The 16,101-nt window shown below is 38.6% G+C and overlaps 1 protein-coding gene across 1 annotated transcript in view; it reads right to left on the bottom strand.

Annotated features, from left to right (window-relative positions):
* LOC131034433 (histone-lysine N-methyltransferase ATXR4) overlaps nt 1–16,101 on the bottom strand; it is a 70,668-nt gene that overhangs the window by 21,791 nt on the left and 32,776 nt on the right. Inside the window, exon 3 of the mRNA XM_057965929.2 lies at nt 3,578–3,715. Coding sequence (XP_057821912.2) covers nt 3,578–3,715 — 138 coding nt within the window. The remainder of the gene's footprint in view (nt 1–3,577; nt 3,716–16,101) is intronic.

The following is a 16,101-nucleotide window of genomic DNA, read 5'->3' as shown; positions in this document are numbered from 1 at the left end:
TCCATCTTTCGCCACTATCCTTCTTGAGGGAGAGTCATAATGTTGGACACACTCCACAATTAGTTCGTAGCATTGCACTGCAGGAGGAAAGCCAGCTGCATTTATGATCCCACTTTCAATCATCTTCTTGGTTGTAGCGGTAGGTTCACTTGTGTAGGATGGTTGCCGAAACTTCTTGGTGTCGAACTTCCCGAGATTGGTGTCTCCTATTTTGCTCCAATGTGAAGTGATCCTACTTTCGAATGCCCTGCTCTTCGAGTCTTCCTTAATTAGTGCATGAGGAGTCATGGTTTTGTTTGGTTTGGGAGCCGCCATCTTTCACCTGTGAGAGATGTAAGTTAGGGTGGTGGTGAAATATTGATGTAATGAAGCCTATTCACTCAATAAGCTAGTTATGAAATTAGTCCAAATCAATCTTGCATCTTAATAAATGTGAAATTAATTGCTAGATAAGACTGATTCGCTCCTTTAGATGAATTAGGGAAGTCTAATTTGCCTAGACAAAATCACTTTCTAACCTTAATCAGACCTGTAACTGATTTTGTATCAGTCCAAACGATGCACTTACTTCTAATATCTGGTGATTTATCCTCAAAATCTGATCAATGATATGACTGTTGATACCCAAGGGTTCGCTGTCTTCCTAAATTCGCTTTTTATCTTTGCTATTGAAGGATGAAATTCACCCTTCAATCTACTAAAATTCGCCCTTGTGAGGATGAAATCGCTGCTCCTTTGGGGTAAATTCGCTGTTGAGGATGATTGAATTCGCTATCTTGCTGCTAAAATTTGCTGATCTGCTCCTGAAGTTCACTAATTAGAGAGATGAGTTTATTTCGATTGATGTTTGAAATGAATGTTTGCTCTCGATGAATTAGGGAAGTCTAATTTGCCTAGACAAAATCACTTTCTAACCTTAATCAGACCTGTAACTGATTTTGTATCAGTCCAAACGATGCACTTACTTCTAATATCTGGTGATTTATCCTCAAAATCTGATCAATGATATGACTGTTGATACCCAAGGGTTCGCTGTCTTCCTAAATTCGCTTTTAATCTTTGCTATTGAAGGATGAAATTCACCCTTCAATCTGCTAAAATTCGCCCTTGTGAGGATGAAATTGCTGCTCCTTTGGGGTAAATTCGCTGTTGAGGATGATTGAATTCGCTATCTTGCTGCTAAAATTTGCTGATCTGCTCCTGAAGTTCACTAATTAGAGAGATGAGTTTATTTCGATTGATGTTTGAAATGAATGTTTGCTCTCCCTCTTATAGGCGATTAGGGAAAGGTTGTGTCTTTTCCCATATAGGCTGACTTGTTTAATTAAATTAAAACAACAAATTATCTCAAGCTGGCCGACTTACCTCTTTTTATTTGAATTTTGAATTAATTTCGAGGGCGCTAAAACAATGTTTGATTAGTGCATTAAAACATTAAGAAAATTTGCTCATCTCCCTTGAATCTTGAAGTTCACTCATATACCTTCATTCTTGAAGTTCACTCATCCTCTAAATATGAAGTTCACTCATGTATGCTGAATTTTGAAGTTCGCTCATATAGCTCCAAACATGAAGTTCGCTCATGTAGCTTGATCCTTGATATTCACTCATGTACCTTGAATTTTGAAGTTCACTCATCTTGTTGAGTTTATAAAATTCGCTCCAAATCAAATCAACTCAAAGTAAATGCTATCAAACCTCCTTCACTCCTCTTCTTCCATCTTCGCTCATCTCCTTCCAAACATGAACTTCACTCATGTGGCTTCATTTGTGAAGTTCACTCATGTGGGCTGATTTGAGAAGTTCGCTCATGTGGGCTGATTTATGAAGTTTGCTTCTCTCACCAAGCCCATGAAGTTAGATCCTATCATCCATCACATGAAGCGACTCTTGAACTTCGTCTTTTGATCTTGCTCCAGAAACCACTCTTTCCATAGCTTGTAAAGTTCACTTCAATGTTGCTAAAGGTGAAATTCGCTCATCTATCTCGAATTGTGAAGTTCGCTCATCTCCGCTCAAACATTAAGTTCGCTCATGTCTTCCATTTTGTGAAGTGCACTCATGAGGACTTGGAGATGAAGTGCATTTCAATCCTTTTGTTGCATATTGATTCATTCCTTAGGTTATCCCATTCAAACGCTCAAACTCATATTCCCACATATACTCAAACAAGGCTCTCAAGGGAAAATTTGCTCTCCTACCTCTCAACATGAAGTTCGCTCAAATAGCTTAATTCTTGAAGTTCGCTCTCCTCTAGCAAATCCCGAAGTGTGCTCTCTTAAGCTCGGACATGAAGTTAAGGTTTTGGGGGGGCTTGGAGATAAAGTAATTTGAAATTGTATACCACGTGCTTGCTCATTACTTTATTTCAATCTCTCCATTCAAACTTGCAAGATAAAGCTCTTGGAATCAACTTAGTCCTCAGTCAAGGGTATTTAAGGTGAATTTCACTCCTCATGAGAAGCACTCGAAGCCTTTGCCTTAATCTCGAGAACTTAGGGACTCTTTAGACTCTTTGGTTGAACTCATGACTGACTCACATAAAATATAGACCCTATGAACTTACTCATTTCACCTGCGATGGGGAGAGACAAGACTAGGAGACTAGAACCTGAAAAAAAGGGGGGGTCCTCATCTTGATGGGGCGATGTGTGAAATGGTCACAACACATCCAAGGTTGGAAAGCCACACTGAGATAGCCTAAAAGGAATCAAAGCACTTCCCCTAACATCAGGGAGGCAGTTAGTAAATAGCAGATCCATGTTGCCTGAACGAGGCCACGTCATGCCAAAGGGAATGAGCTGAACATAGTGTTTGCAGTTTAACATAACAAAATTTGAACATTCTCTTTCATTTTAATCCTGCCTCTTATGCACCTACCCATGTCACTTAAATTGCGAAATTTCTTATTATATGTTTGAGGATGCAAATACATATTAAAATGATTTCTATGAAATGCTAAAACAGCTTTGAGTGGTTTCTAAACTCTGAGTAAGACCTGTAATTTCTTCAATGGTAAGAAAATCTCACATTATATTTCTAGAGTCATGTGTTATTAAACTTGCAATGGTGTTGGTTTTACATGAAGAAACACAAATGGAATAATATATAGAGGAAGTACAACTTATTTTACTACGAGAATGTTTCCACGTAACCATAGCAATGTTGCTGCCATAAAAATGTAATGCAGGGAGGTCACATATTGACTGTAAAACAAATACTACACCATTTAAATATATTGGAATCGCCTCTTTACAGGTGTTGTGCAATGCGAACCTTGACTTTACCATGTACTAACATAGAGATGCACACACACAAAGATAATATTAGTATCATTAAAAAGTTCATAGCTAGCATTTCAATCGATTCCTTGCATTAGGTCCTAATTCATTTTTCGTTATAATGTTAGTATGTCTTTCTCATTTATTATCTTCTGAGAGACATACTACAATAAAATCAGAATGCATGGATTTTTGTAATCCATATGGCCTGTTGCATATTTCAAAAGTTAAACATTCAAGAAAAGGAAAAGAAATGCATAACGATATAATCATGGCACTTTTGGAAACAAGCTGACCTTTGCTTTCTCTGTGCATTGATTGCTACAAAAGTGAACCTCATTTTGACCATCTTGTAAAGTGTTTGCAGGTGACTTCGCTTTCTCCCAGTGTGAGTTTGCAAAACTCTTGAGCCTCCGCAAGCAATAGTAGCACACCTAGTATGATTGGAAATATTTTGCAAAGATCTAATATTAATTGAACCCTAAACAACTGTGCCAAATGGGTTTTTAGCACGTGAAAGCATCAACAACTGTCATATCAATAGAAAATAACTTTTATATACCAGAAGTATATAAGAAACATAAAACAACAATCTGAAAATTATTGAAGTGGACTATAATTTATTTTAAATTTCTTTAGGGACCATAAAAATGTCTCAGTTCTTTCAGCTCCATTTGGACATTCTCATTTATACAATGCTTATGTGTCATTAATGCACTTCACTATAATTCAGATGAAAAGAAGAAACATTATAATTTATGTTTCATGGATACTATATGGTGCGATGCACATAATTAATTTGAGTATCCTTCAATCTTGGGATTGTAAATTAGATTCTCTCAATAGTAATTTTATTTCTATAGAACAATAATATCAACTGGATTCATACATAAGATGCTCTTAGCTTCATTAATGATTGCCTGAATTTCTGTAGAATTTGTACATGAGATATGACTAGGTTTCTTACATTTGACTACTCCTGAGAATACTTTATGAATCTTTGAATGTAAGCCTTTAGTGGACACAACTTTGTGCATCGTGAAGATGCATGACAACTTGCAAATAAAAGATCAAGTAAAAAAATTGTAGAAGCTATGTAATTATGTTGTATAAAAAATGTATACCACAAAGTTCTATATCAGCTGAGAAACAATCAACTTGATCTGACATTGATCCATGAGAGCTAAACAAAAGCACATGTTTGGGGAAGCGACATCATAAAAGAAAAATCAGACATCAATTTTCAGCAACTCGGCAAGACAGACAAAGATGAGGTCAATCAAACATTATGAACTAAAAAGTAACAAATAAGAGACTCGAGACCTTTAAAGTAATGCTATTAATATGGGAAGATTAAATATATAATAAGAGCTCAAGATTTTTATTCCAAATAATTACAGAAGAAACTGCTTGGAATTGAGGAATCTAGATCCAAAAATAGGAAGGACTATTAATCCCTTTGTAATGAAGACAACAATTTAACTGTAAATATTTCAATTTCAATCATGGTTCATGCAATTCCAATAATATATAAATTATCCAGAGCCAATAATCCACTTGCAGCACCACTAACCCACATACATAAGCACTATCAGCACCTTCTCTAGGATTCATCAATAGAAAAAATAAAAGAAGATTAAAATAAGACATAACAAATCAAACGAACAAAAGACCATATTATTCTTATACAAAGTTGTTAAATTCCTCAATCAATGCTATGCCCTTAATCCTAGAGTATACATATGGTTATGAGTAGTCGGCTTATGGCCACCTTAACTCCTAATTAAGCCATGTTATCATTATTATATTGCTATTTAGTTATTTAGGTCGGCCTTGAGCCTATATAGTCATATTTAGGTTGGCTTCGGTGATATCCTAGGCATAGGTAGGGTATATATAGGAGGTAGTGAGTCTTATTTCATCATCAGCTTGTGAAGTGTGTTCTCATTAGAGATATTTGGAGGTTCGCCCCCTCGAAATGGCTTGTTATTCTCAGCTATTATAAAGCATTTGCAGCATAATATCTTCCTCTTTTGTACAAGTTATTCCATAACAATTGGTATCAGAGCATGATCTTGGCACCATGAAGGGTAGTCATTTTCTTCAATTTTGGAGGTGATTTTTGAAATCGTATATCTTTCAAATTTGGGTGAATTTTTTTTTTTGTTTTGGAGGGTTTTTAGGAACATAATGAAGCATGTTCAGTCCAATTTTCACAGAACTGGAGTAGAATTGAGCGATTTATTGCAGAATTGGGGTTTCTGCCCAAAGTTTTTGTAAAGCACATATCTCCCAGATCTGAGAGAATTTCTTCCTAATTTTTAAAGGGTTTTTGAGGTCATTGAAGAGTCTACAGTCCAAATTTCGAAGATAATGGAGCAAAGATAATTGACTTGTTGCAAAATTAGGGTTTGCAATAACTTCACTCTCAAGGCTGCAATTATGCTAATTTCATGAAGATTTTTTCTAGAGATGTGTTATTTTGATCCTAGTAAGTTAGGAAAGATAATACCAAGTTATCTAGATTTCATGTGTGATTGAATGTCAAATTATTATTTCCCATCATTATGGGTCCAACAACAAAAGGCAAAAAGAATGCCACCACACTTGGGAAATCCCCAAAAAGAGAGGATGTCGAAATTGAGGATATCACCCATAATGAGGAAATAAACAAAGTCAAGGGTGAAATTGCATCAATAAGGAAGGAGGTGAGTGATATAAACTTGTTAGTGAAGGACATGAATGACTTATCAAAGAAGTTGGTGTGTATGTTGAATTTGTACCTATTTGTAAACCCTAAAGATCCAACCACTAACCCTAGATCTATAAAATGATTCAACAAACAATCAATAGAGAACTACACATGCATGCAAATAACATGAAAGAAACAAAATATACCTTCAAATACAAGAGAGGCTTGTCTCCATCGCTCTCCTATCCTCCATAATCTTGAATTGATGATGTTTGCTCTCAGATTTGCATGCACTTGCACAAGAGTTCAAAGAAGATGTGGTTGTGATGATGTATGGCTCTAGGATAATTTTGGCAAAGTATAGGTATGCTCAAGTTGTGTGTGATGTAAGAGAGGAAGGAGCCTCTTTTATAGAGATCATCCTAAAAATGGCGGGTTTAGGCTAAGAGGTTAAATTGCGAATAGCCAAGATCTCATAGATGAAAGAGAACCAACAAGATTGAAGGGTAGATAAAGATGAAGGGAGGAGATTAAGCAGTGAAAAAGGTAAGAGATAAGGGTAAATAGGCTTAAAAGGTTAATTTGAAATGGAGGTGTTGTCATTTTATGACACCCTTGGTCCATCAGTGAGAACCGATCAGAGATATGTTCCATGGACCAACGCTGAGAGAAAAGCAGTGGAATTATGAGGTGTGAAGTGTTGTCTTGTCTGGAGGAAGTTCCTTCCTCAGCCTTTTCTCTCTTCCCCGGAACTCCGAAACCCTGAGGTTCTGAAGTTCCTTCTTTTGCTTCCTTTTCTCTCTAGTTCCCCGGAACCCCGAGGTTCTGAAGTTCCTTCCTTAGCCCCTTTTTCCAGTTCCCCAGAACTCCGGAACCCCGAGGTTCCGAAGTTCCTTTCCCTTGCCCTTTTCTTTTCTCAGAACTCCGGAACCCCGAGGTTCTAAAGTTCCTTGCTGCCTCTCCTTCCCTTCCCCGACACTCCAGAACCCCATGGTTCCGAAGTTCCCTCTTGGCCTTTTCCTTTCCTTGTCTCTTCTTCTGTTCCCCGGAACTCCGGAACCCCGAGGTTCCGAAGTTCCTTTGCTTTGCTTCCCTTCCTCTCTCCCAGAACTCCGGAACACCGTGGTTTCGAAGTTCCCTCCTTGCCTTTTTTCAGTTCCCCAGAACTCGAGAACCTTGAGATTCCGAAGTTCCTTTCTTGCCTTCTCTCCAGTTCTTCTGAACTCCAGAACCCCGAGGTTTCGAAGTTCCTTCCTTAGTCTTCCCCACTTCGAGAACCCGAGTTTCCGAAGTCTTCCGACTTCCTTCCGGCTTGCAACACTTCCAGATGGTGTGATCAACACTCAAAGCTTTAAATGCTCCGACGACTCTTGTGACTTGTGCACCTTCTTTTGTGGAGCTACAGGGGTGCATTTAAGGATTTTTGCAGGATTTCTATCAAGAGAGGTACAAGGCCATGCTTATTGTGGTTACTTGTGTCATGCCTGAATGCTATGACTTTGGAATGTCAGTCAATCCACCTTCTAGAAGTACCTTTCTTCTTAGGATTGCGTTTTCAAGGTATGATCAGGTTGCTTACATGTACACAATGTCATGTGCATGCACTTCCTTGCATTCCCTGACTGACATTTCCCTGCACACACAAGGGTCATGATCTCTCTTATGCAACCATTTTCTATATAAGGTTGTTATGCCTCATTGTAAAGGCTTCTCTCCCTATTGGCTTGAGCTATTCTACGCCCTTTCACTTCTCTTGTATTTATCTTGCATTTTTGCAACTATAAGTGTGGCCATTGGCCTTTGAATGAATTGAAATTACCATTCTTGCCTTCCTTCAACTTATGCATGTTGTGTATGTTTCCTTACCTTCATCATAGGTGTATGATTTGTGGGTCTTCTCTCATATATGTTGTGTTAATTCATTTCTGAGTGTGACTTGTGGGAAATCTTCTCCCCTTTGACATTTAGCAAATTCTAACCTCCATACATGCATTGGGGTCACTCATGCAACTGAAGTTTGTGCATCTCTTGGGTATTCCAGTTGATTCTTTGTGCCATTATGGGTGGGGAGAGAAACATCTCTTATCTTGGTGCATCACCTCCTTTTAATTTAAGCATTTCTCTCTTCCCTTTTCCTCTGCAAGCTGTTAGGATAGGTTTAGAAGTAAGATTTGGAGTGTTGAGTTGGTTCAACACCTGCACTTGGATTGAGAAGGAAGTCGACCTTCTCCGGAGACTCAACCCCCTTGCACAAGGTCCCACACTTCGGGGTTGTTTCCAGGTTTCACGAGGTTGCTGAGTAGATAGCTCAGCAAGGGTGCAAGCTTTTGTGATAACGGGAGGGATGAGATTAAGCAGTGGGTTGACTTTGAAGAAAGCACAAGTGAATGAAGAGACGATTGGCACTTGTCACATGCCTACGATTTTAGATTATGATCCATGTAAACAAGTTGGAGGACTGAGATTTAAATAGGAAAAATGTAATGAATTAATTAAATAAATAAAAGAATTTATTTAATTAATAGAGGAAAGGACTAGATAAATTAGATAAATAAAATTACTTAATTTAGGAGAGGAGATGGGATTAATAAATATTTATTTAAATTAAAAAGAAGAGGCTTAGTGAATTAATTAAATAAATAGAAAATTTATTTAATTAATAGTGGAAGAGGCTAATGAATTAATTAAATAACAAAAAAATATTTATTTAATTAATAGAAGCGATTATGGTAAAATAATTAATTAAAAATTAAATATTTATTTAATTAAGGTAATTTTTAGGTGTCTACAGTTGGAAATCCTTATTCAAGGGATGAAGTATAAGGGAGAAGATTCACCTAATAAGATGGAAGATAATTTTTTTATTGGACATGAATTTTATGGGCAGATCTCAAGAAGGAATGGCCCTTTAATAATCATATTCCTAGGAAATTCATACCCAAGTTGGATATGAGAAAATTTGATGACAAGTATCCAACCAATTGGCTTTGCCAAATGGGGCAATTCTTTGATCTTCACCATGTTCCAACTCAACAAAAGGTGGCTATGGCTTCATTATACTTAGAACCAGACCAATTTATTTGGTATCATTGGTTATGTGATGAGAAAAGAAAGAAGAGTTGTGTGGTCGCATGGCCAATTTGTCAAGAGGAACTTGCTGCCCATTATGGACAGCTACTTCTACCAACTCACTAAATTAACGCAAACAAGTTCAGTCAAAGAATATGCTCAATAAGTTTGAGCCCTTTCTCTAAGAGTGGAGAATGTTATAGAAGAAAATTTGAAGGAATTATTTCTTGAATGTTTAAAGGACCACATAAAATATGAGGTGTGTTTTTTCCAACCACAAGATGTGTCACAAGCAACACCTATGGCAAGACAAGTTGAAGAGAACTTTTTTGCTAGTATGCGACAAAGGTCCAAAAACATATAATAAAAGAGCTCTCCTACACAGTCATTGCCTCAACCCACTAGGTTGACTCCACAACAAATTGAGAAGAGAGCAAAAGGATTATGTTTCAACTATGATAGCAAATACAGTCGAGGACATAAATGCACTAAAAAGAAATTGTTCTACATTAAAGGTCCAAGTGAGGAAGAAGAGGAGGAACCGATATCAAATGGTGATAGGGAGTCAAATGAGAAATCAAATGGTTACGAACCGATCATTTCATGTCATGCCCTCTCAAGTTATAGCACCCCACAAACTCTCAAGGTAGTAGGTTTCTTAAAGAAACATAAAGTAACAATGTTGATTGACTTGGGTGTTGGCATTTGCATGAAGATTGCATTAATGATATGTTATGTTGTCATTGATGTCAATTGAACCGGTAATGATATTGTTGTTATTGTTGATATTGTCTTGTAACCAGTAGAAAGAGCTTTGTGAAGAATATTGTAAACCGGTATGTAAGTTTGTGAGTTGAACCGATAACCGGAGTAAAAGGCTGAACCCTTTCTATGTTATGTAACCGGTAAACCCTACCAATTGTTTTTGTTCAACCCTAACCGATTAAGGTTGTTGAATTGGTTATGTTGGTTTATGATCTAATGTTGAGCGGTAATGATGGTGACACGTAAGGTCATTGTATGAAGACAAGGTCAATTGTTTTGGCGTGGGAATGAGCAAAGTGTATTACATCTAATGCAAAGCGCGTGATGAGTTACTGAGCTCGATCAAGCGGTAATCAAGGAGCGGTTGAGGTTTTCTTGATTGATGTGTAGAGATTGCTATGAAATCCAACGGTCATGCTTGTACCAACTTGTTTGTAATCTCAATCAGAGGATTAGATTTTTGTTGTATTACCGACCTAATTGATTTGTATTTAAGGTCGATGAAGTTGTTTTGTTTGGTGTTGGTAGGAGTTGGCAGAAATCAATTGAGTTTGTGGTTGCCAAACCAGAGAATGAGTCTGCAATTTGAGTAAAGGCAGATAGAAGCTTAAATGGATCTAATAAAGCAAGTGTAGTGTTATTTAGACAAATCAAGAAACTCCTGTTGTTTTCTAACAATTACTACAGAATTGAAATCTTCTAACCGAGTAAGCTCTAACAAGCTTGGTTACTTATTAAATACTCTAACAACGTGGTCCATTAGATTGGATTTTCAAATCCTTTACTGAGGTTACTCCTTACAGGGTATTTGCTTCTAACAAGGCATTTGTAGTCAATACCTTAATCGGGTGATTCCTAACAGGATCAGTTCTTAACAGGACTTTTGTAAAAGCTTTAACAGGCTTGGCTCCTAAAAGGGCGAACTTCAGAAGAGTTCAGTTATTATCTTGTGAGTCCCATCTCACTGTGGTTTTTACCTATTTGGGTTTTCCACGTATAAATACTTGTGTCATGTGGTGAATGTTTTTGTGGTTATTGAAATATCCCAGACCAATTTTTTCAATTTTTCAATTACAAAAAGTAATGCAACACACATCCGTTAGGGTTAGCACTTAAACCAAAACAATGCGGAATACAACTCTAACCAAGAATGTACAACAAGATCCTGGGTTGGGCAAGGCGTGAGCATATGGTCAGAGGGTCTTAAAGAATTCTGAAAGTAACTCTAACCAAGAATGTGCCCAAAATGGACTAACATATGGTCAGAGGATCTTAGTGCATGTTGAAAGCAACTCTAACCAAGAATGTGCCCAAGATGGACTAACATATGGTCAGAGGATCTTTACAATTACAACTGCTGGAAGGAAAACTCGACACCAAGCATGTGCTTTCAAACCCAGCGTGGGAATAGAGCTACCATATGGAGGAGATGCTAAGAACTTAGAAATGGAATTAAATGTAAATAACAAGCGTAAAATGAAAATGAGAAGAAATGCTGCCAGTACTACTGTTCAGCTTACAATATGATAGTGAATGCTTGCCAAGATCATAAGATTAAGACTATACAATGCTGCAACAATATAGAAGACTCTCCCGAGCTTAACAAAAATGATAAGTCCAAGAAATTCTACTCAAAGATCAATCTTAATATTCTGATTTACGACAGACCTACACTGGAAATGCTTAATCAGCAACACATGGAATCACTAAAATGCTCATTACTCTCTCAATACTAGTCCGAATGACCCAAAACCAAAAGCAATGGCTTCCTATGAAGGAGGCGAACAAACCAATACCAAGAAATCAGACATTAACCCAACAGATTATTTAACACGAACCCCAAGGCAATTCCCAGCAGTGACGCCAGGCAAGAATTGCGATTCTTCTCTATAAAATAAAACACTTCATATTAGAATCTGCAAATTTGCACAAAGGAGCACCCAGCCAAAACAAGAGGAAATATGCGATACCCAAAATGAATATGTTTTTATTTTGAATTATATGAGTGAAACTACAAATCTGCCCTGCTAACTGCGACTCCCGAAAATGAAATGAAATACAAATAACTGAACTTCTAGCACACATCAAGCTACAATGCAATCCTCACTACAAACTCTCACAACTACACTAAATCACCACTAGTTGCTATCTTTCAAGCAAGAAGCAATGCCAAGGCTAGGAGGCATTCATTCCTCGAAGCAACCCCACTATCATTCCGGCAGAGTAACACTTCAATAGACATCAGATCCCAAAATGAAGGGAAGACGCCTCCATTTATAAGCTTAACAAGGAATCTCTAGAGGCTTCTAGAAAGTGCGCCCTAATTTCACATTTGAATTTTCCTCCAAGAGATGGCGCCACTTTTAAAAGCTTTAATTAACCTTTATTTTAATTCACTTCTCTTCATAAAGTTGGCACCCCTTTTCATAAGCAAGATTTTAGACCTTAGGAAATATTAAATCCGTTCCACAATACGTCCACCCTTGAAGACCACCTTTTAAAACAACTTGAAGTGATGAAGCTAGGCCAAGGGGTTCACTTTAAAATATAACATTAAAACATAACATTATTTAAACGAAATGAACTTATCTCTCCAAAAACATCCCAAGGCCAAAAGTGACGAAGCCAACTGAACCAACAGAAGAAGAGAACCAACTGTGTCGAAATAATCAGGACCACTGCCAGAAATAGAATTTACTAAAAATAGTAAATTCCAAAAAGTGCTCGGAATGCAAAGCCGGACATACCACTGCGAAGCCCTCTGAAAACCCAGAAAGAATCCGCGATCCAAACTCTAATTCACGAGCAACAACAACCTCCAAAACTGGAAACCCTAATTTCACACATTGAGTAGCCTACGGGTCTCCGAAATAGGCCATCAGTCAACTGAAACATCATGCCTGAGAAGGGGACATTACAGTCCGCCCTCCCCAAGATTGCTTGTCCTCAAGCAATTGCAAGTTTGGATGCTACAAAATCTCCTCATTCTCCCAAGTTGCATCCTCCAAGGGCAAATTCTTCCACCTCACCAAGTATTCCTTGATTGTTCTTCTTCTCAAAGAACGCTCTCTGGAATCAGTAATCTCTTCCGGAATCAAAATCAACTGCCCTTCTTCGTCCAAAGGTGGTAATTGTGAAGAAGCAATAACATTATGTCCAAGTGCCTTCTTGAGGCGAGACACGTGGAAGACATTGTGCACTTTACTACTCGAAGGTAGCTCCAACTCATAAGCTACTACTCCAACCTTTCTGATGACTTGGAATGGCCCATAGAAACGAGGCTTGAGCTTCTCAGCTCCACTCTTCTTGAGAGTAGACTGTCTGTATGGTTGTAGTCGAAGATAAACCATATCTCCAACCTCAAAAGAGCGCTCAACGTGTCATTGATCAGCATACATCTTTTGCTGATTCTGAGCAATCTGCAAGTTGTTCTTCAAGGATTTCAAGATGTCTTGACTTTGCTGCAACAAATCCTTGGCTTGAGGGGCTTTGCTATCACCAAACACCAAATCAACAAAGCTAGGAGCCTCATAACCATAGAGAGCCATGAAGGGAGACATCCTTATTGACATGTGAAAGGAAGAATTGTGACAATACTCGCCTATGTGGAGCCATTTCACCCATGCTCTTTGCTGCTCTGAAACATAGTTTCTCAAATAGCCTTCCAACCACTTGTTCACTATCTCTGTTTGTCCATCGGTTTGGGGGTGATAACTAGTGCTTGGAGTAAGCACCGTACCACTCATCCTGAAGACTTCTTGCCAAAAGGTGCTTAGGAACTTTCTGTCCCTATTACTCACAATGTTTTTCGGCAATCCATGCAATCTAAACACCTCATGAAAAAACAAATCTGCAACTTGAGCTACTGAAAAAGAGCTCGTGATGGCAAAGAAGTGAGCAAACTTTGTCAATCTGTCCACTACAACATAGATACAATCTTTGCCTTGGACCTTTGGCAATCCAGTGATGAAGTCCATTGATATGCTTTCCCATTTTTGGTTGGGAATGGGAAGAGGTTGCAGCAGACCAGCAAGTAGAGTGTGCTCATTCTTGTTCATCTGACAAGTAGGACATTCCTGGATGTAGCGTTGAACTTCCCCTTTCAACCCTTTCCAAGCAAATCTTTCCCGAATCTGCCTATATGTCTTGAAGAAACCCTGATGACCAGCAAGTGGAATGTCATGGAATGTCATCAAAATCTTTTTTCTAAGCTTAGAATCAGCCACCACAAAGATTCTACCCTTGTAGTGTATCAGCCAGTCACCCACCTTGTACCTTTCGTCATGAAAAGTACCTTCAATGATGTTGATTGCCAACTGATTTTTGGCATAATCAGCGAGCAACATGTCCTTCCAATCAGCAGTAAGCTCACACAATGAACTCAGATGAGGTCTCCTAGATAGAGCATCAGCCACAATATTGTTTTTCCCTTTGACATACTCAATGTCAAAATCGTAAGCTTGAAGCTTACTCACCCACTTTTGTTGTCTCTCGTTCAAATCCTTCTGATGCATGAAGTGCTTGAGACTATTGTGATCAGTCTTGACCACAAATTTGCTCCCCACCAAATACTGTCTGAACTTAGCTAATGCATGCATGATTGCAAGCATTTCCTTGTCATAGATGCAGTAGGTCCTTTCAACACCTCTTAATTTTCTGCTCTCAAACACAATGGGATGCTTGTCTTGCATCAAAGCAGCCCCAACACCTTCTCCAGATGCATCACACTGTAGCTCGAAGGGCTTAAACTTATCAAAAGTAGTTTGAGCCTTTTATGTCCAACAAAAAGCTCCCTTTTTCGTGAGTTCAGTAAGAGGAGCAACGTTTTGTGAATAGCCCTTCACAAATCTTCTGTAAAAACCACAAAGACCCAAGAACCCTTTGAAATGAGTCATGTTCTCTGGGGGTGGCCAATCAACTATTGCCTTGATCTTTTCGGGATCAACCTTCACTCCATCAGCACTGATTATGTGACCAAGGTAAAGTAGCTCCTTCATTCCAAATTCACATTTGGATTCTTTGGCAAACAGACTTTCTGATTCAAGGATGCTAAGCACTTCCTCTAAGTGCTTGAGGTGTTCTTCCCATGTCCTGCTGTAGATCAGAATGTCATCAAAAAAGATTAACACGAAGTTCCTCAACTGCTTCTGAAAGACTCTGTTCATACAAGACTGGAAGGCAGCAGGAGCATTAGTCAACCCAAATGGCATGACTAAAAACTCGAAGTGACCATAGTGACATCTAAATGCTGTCTTCTCAACATCAAACCCTCTCATCCGAATTTGGTAGTAGCCCAACCTCAGATCAATCTTTGAGAAGAACTTGGCTCTGTGTAGCTCATCTATGAGCTCATCTATCCTTGGAATGGGGTATCGATTTTTTATGGTGCTTTGATTCAAAGCACGATAATCCACACACATGCGAATGGTACCATCCTTCTTCTTCACAAGGACGACTGCTGAAGCAAAAGGACTCTTACTTGGATGAATGAAGCCCATCTCCAAGAGTTCCTTAATGTTTTTCTCAATCTCATCCTTTTGCTTCTTAGGGTACCGATATGGAGTTGTGATCACTAGTTTAGCCCCTTCCTTGAGCTCTATGACATGCTCTGAGCCTCGTTCGGGAGGTGGCCCAGGAGGTAAATCAGCAAACACTTTAATCTTCCTGGTGAGTAAGGACTGGATATCAGGAGGGTAGTCCCTCTTTGTTTCAACCGGACTAGCTGGGAGAATCATACATTCCGCAGCCCACTCAACTTGATCATGCCGAATCAACTTTGCCATTCGCTTGAATGACACAATCCGAGGTCCGCCGTTAGACATTCCTCTTAACACCACCTTCTTCCCATCGGATTGAAACTTGAGCTCCATGGTTTGTAGATTTAGGGAGATCTCTCCAAGTGAACGCAGCCATTGAATGCCTAGGACAGCATCCGTATCTCCAATGTTGACTACATAGAAGTCATCCTTGACTTCGTAGTTGCCCAATTTCATAGACATATTTGGGATCTTCTTGGTGCAAGAAATGTGAAACCCATCAGCAACCATAACCTTGAAGCCTTCAAAATCTTCTGTTTGCAGTTTGCAGTCCTTTCTTTGCCACCAACACTTCATCAATGAAGTTATGCGTTGCTCCAGTATCAATCAAAGCAACTATTCGCTGCCCCTTAATCATCCCTCGAACCTTGAAGGATTCATTTTTTTGAAAGCTCGAAAGTTGAGCCAAGGTACCCCCACTTCCTTTTTCACCTTCAGATTCTTCGGGAACTCTTTCCACTTCTCTGTCATCACAATC

This window comes from Cryptomeria japonica, chromosome 1 (assembly GCF_030272615.1).
Source record: "Cryptomeria japonica chromosome 1, Sugi_1.0, whole genome shotgun sequence".
NCBI classification, from domain to species: domain Eukaryota; kingdom Viridiplantae; phylum Streptophyta; class Pinopsida; order Cupressales; family Cupressaceae; genus Cryptomeria; species Cryptomeria japonica.
The sequence above is the reverse complement of the archived record's forward strand: the minus strand, read 5'-3'. Positions and strand labels throughout refer to the sequence as shown.